Genomic DNA, 7,341 nt, shown 5'->3' on the forward strand with positions numbered 1-7,341 from the left:
TCACTTATTGGGCCGCAGCTCCTGGACCAGCCTGAGTCTGTTGCTGCCCCCAGACAAGAAGAAGAGCACCGGGTTCAGGCAGCTGTTGAGGCTGACCAGGGGCCGCCACACTTTGTACGCTGCGCTGACCGTGGTGAGCAGCGGGCAGTTCTGCACAGCCTGGAGGCGGATGAAGAAGTAGACCGAGCGGGTCACGTGGAAGGGGCCGAAGCAGAGCGTGAAGAGGCCGCACACCAGCAGGATGGTGCGGATGGACTTGGCGCGAGCGGCCGTGCCCACCCCGGCTCCGGCCTCCTCGCGCCGCGCCAGGCTCTTGACCATCAGCGAGTAGCACAGCAGGATGACCAGGGAGGGCACGGCGAAGCCCGAGAACGTCAGCACCATCCCGTACACGAAGAAGTGGCCGAAGTTCTCGGGGCTGCTCAGGTCGTAGCAGACCGTCTGGCCGTCGCTGGAGCCCGTCTCCGAGAAGATGAGCGTGGGCAGCACCTGCACCACGACCAGGGCCCACGAGGCGGCCGAGCCGATGCGGGCCAGCCTGCGGGTGCGGTAGGCCAGGGAGCGGATGGGGTAGCAGACGCCCAGGAAGCGGTGCACGCTGATGCACGTCAGCAGCAGGATGCTGCCGTACATGTTGGTGTAGAAGAGGAAGCGCACCAGCCGGCACAGCAGCTCCCCGAAGGGCCACTGGTCGGCCAGCGAGTAGTTGATGATGAGGAAGGGCAGGCTGGCGATGTACAGCAGGTCGGCCACCATCAGGTTCGAGAGGTAGATGGTGGAGCAGGTCCAGCGCTTGGTGCGGCACCAGGACAGCCACAGGACCAGGGCGTTGAGGGGCAGCCCCAGCACGAAGACCACGCTGTAGGTGACGGGCAGGTAGACCCTCTTGTAGTCCTCCTCGATGTCACACCACTCTTCTCCCAGAGACTCGTTGGCCTCGAGGCCCCCACCGTCTGCCATGGGCTCCTACCGGCTGTGGGAGAGCAAAATGGAAACAGTTACACCACGGGGGCTGCCCTGTCCTGTTCTAGGGGGAGGCTGAGCTCAGTGCTTCCAAGGGCTTGGCTAGAGGCTTTTCAAGAGATGACATTAATGTGGGCAGCCAAGTGGTCCAGTGCATAGAGAGCCAAGCCTAGAAACTGGAGGTCAGGGGTTCAAATCGGATTTCATGCACTTCCTAGCTCTGTGTCCCTGGGCAAGTCACTTAACCCTATTGTCTAGCCCTTACATTTCTGCCTTAGAAGCAATACCCAGTATTGGTTTTAAGAGGGAAGGTAAAGGTTGTTGTTTTTTTTTTTTTTTAAATGACATATTAACGAACTCCTATCTGCCAGGGGATGAAGAAGTGGGTCTGCTGACATGGTTCACACTGCTAAGGAAAGAGGACACCTCCCCCATTCACTCCAGCCACCAATCTGTGAAGTGGGATCCTTATTTTTTTCTTTTTTTTGGTAGCTAATTTTATTTTCTTTGCTGGTTTGGTATTGCTTGTCTAAATGCACTTTTCTCCCCTCATTTGCTTAGTTGCACAGCTGGTGATATGATATTTAAAAAGTGAACTCTATAGGAAATACCCATGACTTGTGACTTGGCTGCTGTTGAACCCATGGAACTCCTAAAGGCCTCTTTTTTGCTACTGTGAGTTTCATCTTTTCATGTGAAGACTGGAATAAACTACATTTTTACTGATACCAGTAATTCTTTTTATGGGGAGGCAGCTAGGTGGCTCAGTGCAGAGAGTACTGGGCCTGGAGTTAGGAAGGCTTGTCTTCCCAATTTCAAATCCAGCCTCAGACATTTATTAGCTGTGTGACCCTGGGCCAATCACAACCTCTGCCTCAGTTTCTCCATCTGTAAAATGAGCTGGAGAAGGGAATGGCAAACTGTTCCAGTATCTTCACCAAAAAACTCCCATTGGGGTCACAGAGTCAGCATGACTTAAAACCAACTGAACAACAAAAAATTATTTTTATACGAGACCTGAGTTTTTGTCAGTTTTGGGAACTCCTGGTCTGGGCAGCTTCCTCTCCCAAAGCCAATTGGTCCATCTTCCACAAGACACAGACTTTTTAGACAGTTACCAGTCAGAGGCACTGGTCAAGACCACAACCACTAAGAAGAACTTGTATTTAAGCCTGTTTGACTCCAAGTCCAGCATTCATTGATTTAGAATGGGAAAGGGCTTGAGAGATTGCCCAATCTGGCCCTCTCATCCCACAAGAAACAGAGACCCAGATTGTTTGTGAGTAGCCCAAAGTTAATTGGCCTCTAAATGGCTGAGCAAGGGTTTGGATCCAGAACTTCTGACCCTCAATGAAAGGGAAGCTGGTGATGAGCAAAGGAGTCTGCATCCAGACTGAAGTTTCCTGGGGTAAAGGTTCATCTTCTGTTCACTTGCTCTTTGCTTCAGGATGGGCTGAAGTTCCCAGATCAGAGACCAAGGCTTGAAAATTTCAGATGACTTCAGGTGGACATGAAGGTTTCTCTGCCTTTTGAGTCCTGTGATGACTGGACTACCGACTGCCAAGGCGGGAGAGCATTTACCCACAGGTAAAACAGGCTGTGAAGGGCTGCTTCTAGATCCTCAGGTGGCCAGACATCCCTACATCCAGGGCTTAGCCAGAGCTCAGGGCAGTTGGATGTGGTCTCTGGGCACAGTGGCCTGCCACTCAAGCCTTGGGGCTTTATGAAGGCCTTGTTTGAATGATGAGGGACATTTGCTTGTTCTCCAACATCTGGAGCATGAAAAGAAACAAATTGGAGCAGGAGCCCAGGTGTTTCTACTCGTTGCAGAATAAGCAGATTCAAATGGAGAGAAACCATGAATTAAAGCACTTCCTTATGGCTTAACCAGAGCTAAAGTTAGACACGACCTCCCTTTTTCCTTCACTCTTGTCTCAGACACATCATAGGCACATGTCAGGGTTAGGATTATATTTCCTTTGGTGACCCTCAATAGAATGGGAATCTCTTGCAGGCATGGATTATTTTCTTTGTGTCCCTAGAGTTTAGCACAGAGCCTGGTGTGTTGTATGTGCTTAATAAATAGTTATTGTATTAAAAAAAAGAAATCTCAAACATTTTTGCTCCAGAGTCCCTAGTGTCGAGGAATTCTTAGTCTAGATATCCAATTCCTCCTAGTCTATTTGATTGGATATCAATTATATGTCAAGAGGCGAGGCTAGAAGAAAGTGTAATTAGCACCCAGCTGATGGGCAGGTGGGCTAGAGTTAGAATTAGGATTAGAAATTCCACAGAATAGAGGCATCTCTGAATTTGTGTCTCTGTCTCTCTCATATCTGTCTACCTATGTACCTATCAATTTGATCTATCCATCTCTTTATCTCTTTATCATTGTCAGCCTATCTCTTTCTTTATTTCCCTATTTTTATCTCTTTATCTCTCTGCTGCCTATCTCTATCAATCTCTATCTTTTTAGCTCTATCTCTATTTCTCTTTATCTGTCTACCAGTCTACCCATCTAATCTATGAGCTAGAATTTTTTTTGTTCACCCCCCATCCACCCTCTAGCAGCTATAACTGAATTCCAATTAGTACAAATAATCAATCCCATATCATTCAAATTCACACTTTATATTTCCTTTGGGCTGGAACCAATGACAACATTTCACACAATTATGACTTCAAATAGTGTGAATTAGAATCCATGGAAGAAGAATCCACTTCTTAGGACTTATTATTTGCATGACTCTCAGCTCCCAGTTGTCGACTTTGACTCTCTAGCAGACAAAGGGAGGGATAGTAGACATCAATCACTGGATACAGCTCTAGGGAAAGTGTGTGTGTGTGTGTGTGTGTGTGTGTGTGTGCGCACACGCGCACGCGCGTGTGCCTAGGAACAATCACTAAGGCCACATGCATGTCTTAAATCTCCCCAGGAACCATGTGAGATGTTGGAACTCAAGAACAGCTGCCATTTTCTTCTCTTCTCTGTCTTGCTTACTTCAGTATGTCACCAATGCCGTATCTCCTCCTCTGTGTAACTCTCTGTTCCTTAGATCTACTGGCCTCCCTCAATGAAAGAGTGGTATCCATCCACTCTTTCTCATACCAAGTCAGCACCTTCCATGTTTTTCCTTTGGAAACCTAAAATGGCTGAAAGCAAATATTGTTCAGATTTTGAATGTATAGCTAGATGCCACCCAGTGAGTGAGCCCAGAACTACTTGATGAATACATATTAGGACTGGCCCCCAGATGGACAAAGAAGTAGGACTAGAACAGAGCTAAATAAGGAGGAAGTGAGATGGGATCTTATTTAAGGACCTGAGCAGAGTCGTCAATGATCTTGAAATGTTCACTGTCATACATTTCCATCCCTCATATTGTAGAAGGGGTACCAACATTATTCTTTTACATATATTTTATTATAGGATACTACCAACAACTATTTTAAAAAAGGAGACAAAGGTTAAATTCTTTGTTTTTTAAATATTTCTTTTTGTAAAATGTAGAACCAATTTTTTGGCCCCTCCCAAGATATTCGAAGGCCAGTGTAGATCATCTCACTTTAAAACAGAGCATTTGTCCTGTTTCTAGACTCTCTGTATAATGTTTATTTGGGAAGCATTTTCCATTTGTTAAAAGAATGCAGATAAGAATACTAACCTGCCTCAAAAAGTCAATGAATACTTAGATTGATTTTGATCTGCTTTTGCTTCTGAAGTGGGACATGGGACTGACCAAGGCGTTTCCCTGATCCAGAAGTCTTCTTATCTCGGGGTCTTTATATCAAACTTTAGGCACTGGGGTCAGAACGATCATTCCACCTTCTATCCGCATTTTCATAGCCGTTAAAAGAGGGCTTGTATTTCAGATATCTAGGAAACCTTGGTGTCATGTGCCCAAGGAGCCACTAGGTGGCAGCGAAGGCCTGCAGAGCCCATGGATCTGACCCTCTCCTTGGAATGGAAGACTTGACTGGCTTGGTGTTTACTCAGATACATCTAATAATGCCTTGCATTTGTTTACTGCTTTTCAGTTTAAAAAGTGCTTTTATATTAAATGCAAGTACAGGAGGCTCCACGACCCTGCCCAGCACGGACACCCTCGATGTGATTTCATGATTAAGTTCCAGGAAATTTCTTGATATTCTTGGAGTCTGAATCACTTGCTTAGGATCCCTCAAAAAGTCAGAGGCAGGATTTGAACCTGTGCCTTTCAGATTCCAAGTCCAGTACTCTGCCCACTACACACCAAGCTGTCTTCAGGCACTTATGTTCCGTCATGGAAAGGGTACTGGGAAGTTTCCTGCACCCACAAAATAGGAAATTAATAACAATCCCATTTATTTGGGCAGTTGGTTGTTCAAAGGAGAGTGCTTGGCCTGGAGTCAGGAAAACCTGAGTTCAGATTCAGCTGCAGACACCTAGCAGCTGTGTAAGTCACTTCACTCTGTTTACCTTAGTGTCCTCGTCTGTGAAATGAACTGGAGAAGGAAATGGCAAACCACTTAGTCTTTGCTGAGAAAACTCCAAAAGGGGCCAGGAAGAGTTGTTCGTGGCTGTAAATGATGAAACAACAACCACCCATTTATTTAGCACTTTCTGGCTACAAAGAGCTTTGCATACATGACTTCATTTGGTTATAATAGCCCTGTGAGATAGGAATTTTTGCCCATATCTTACAGTTGAGGAAACTGAGGCATAGACTAGATCAGTGGTTCCCAAACTTTTTTGGCTTACCGCCCCCTTTCCAGAAAAAAATATTACTTAGCTCCCTGGAAATTAATTTTTAAAAAAATTTAATAGCAATTAATAGGACAGATAAATGCACCTGTGACCATCACCACTCCCTGGATCGCTGCAGCACCCACCAGGGGGTGGTGGCGCCCACTTTGGGAATCACTGGACTAGACCATAAATGGTAAGGGGCAGAGCAGGTCTTTTTACTCTAAGGCAGTCTTTCCATTATTTCAGTTGCTTATGGTCACTCCATTGGTTCAAACATCATATGCTCAAACATTCTCCACTAAAATGTAAATAAATCCAAAGGGATTACACATTAAACCAGAGCTGCTTAACTTTTTTCAAGTCATAACCCTCTTGGCAATCTAGTGAAGCTTATGGACCCCTTCTCCAAATAATATTCTTAAACAAACACAATAAAATACATAGGGATTATAAAGGAAATGGGTTATATTGAAATTCAGGTTATCTATTACTCTTTCTCCTTTATGTATCTATCTCTCTGTCATCTATGTATCTATATTTCTGTATCTACATATCTGCCTTTCTATTTATCTGTCTATCTATCTATCTATCTATCTATCTATCTATCTGTCTGTCTGTCTGTCTATTCGTCTGTCCATCTCTGTCTGTCTATTCGTCTATCCATCCATCCAGCTATCTAGCCATCCATCTGTGTATGTATATAAGTATGTATGTATGTACCTACCTACCAATCTACCTGTCTACCTACCTATCTTTTGTTTCAATTGTCTAGGTTCTTTGGCTATGCCAAAAACTGTTATAAAATAAATATTAGGGTCTCTTCTTGATACTGTTATGCTCCTAGGGGATATTGGTTTGGGAAGCTGTGGCTTTTGTCTTCCCTTAGGTAACTGGTGCAGGAACACCCACTCAGTCACCTTAGTTTGATGGTATAAGTCCCTTTCTAAATATAACAGTGCCCAGGTAGGACCCTTATGGGTTTGTGGATGGGTAACCCTTTCAGGTCCCACCTGGGGTTGGATTAATTAATATTATTGGGCTCTATTAGCCTTGGATAACATTTTCATCTGACTACATTGCTCCCTCCCCTAGGGCTGTGAGGTAATGACCACTCAGGAAGGTACTTAATAAACTTTATCTATAGATGTTAAATAGGAAAAGGAATAATCAGGAAAGGTTTGGGGATAGGAGACCCTGTCTCTATAGCTATGATCAATAATCCTTCAGGATTGCAGGCAGTTGTTTCAGTAGGCTGGAGCTAGTGTTTCACACTCCTCTTGTTCAGCTTGGTCACTGCCAAACCAGGGAGGGCAAACTGCTCAGTTGGTACAGATATTGTGATTTCTCTCAGACTCCCTGTTCTCAGTTTGTGATGTCAGTCTGCACAGCCTTTAGGAAATAATTACCCTTCACCTCCCTCTGCTTCTTCTCTTTCCCTCCTCCTGGTTACCACCCGGGCCCAGATACCCAAATATCTAATGATGATCAAATGCCTAAATATCTAGGGAGATTCAGAGAGGATCAATGGTCAAAGCTCAAAGACCTCAAGCCCTGAGCCTTCAGGACCAAAAGACCCCTCCCAGATGACAGTTAGGTTATTTATATCCTCAGGCCAACTGCCTTTCCTCCTGTCCTCACAGCATCCGGGA

The 7,341-nt window shown here is 45.3% G+C and overlaps 1 protein-coding gene across 1 annotated transcript; it reads right to left on the reverse strand.

The window, feature by feature from the left end:
* Positions 1–960, reverse strand: LOC123242041 (P2Y purinoceptor 2-like). Its single transcript, XM_044669534.1, has one exon. The coding sequence runs from the start codon at positions 958–960 to the stop codon at positions 1–3; it is 960 nt and encodes a 319-aa protein (XP_044525469.1).
* Positions 961–7,341: the final 6,381 nt, after the last annotated feature.

This window comes from Gracilinanus agilis, chromosome 3 (assembly GCF_016433145.1).
Source record: "Gracilinanus agilis isolate LMUSP501 chromosome 3, AgileGrace, whole genome shotgun sequence".
Lineage (NCBI taxonomy): Eukaryota > Metazoa > Chordata > Mammalia > Didelphimorphia > Didelphidae > Gracilinanus > Gracilinanus agilis.

Bases quoted from the DNA above. Each gene is read 5' to 3' on its own strand.
- LOC123242041 (XM_044669534.1), bottom strand. From the start codon at position 960: ATGGCAGACGGTGGGGGCCTCGAGGCCAACGAGTCTCTGGGAGAAGAG.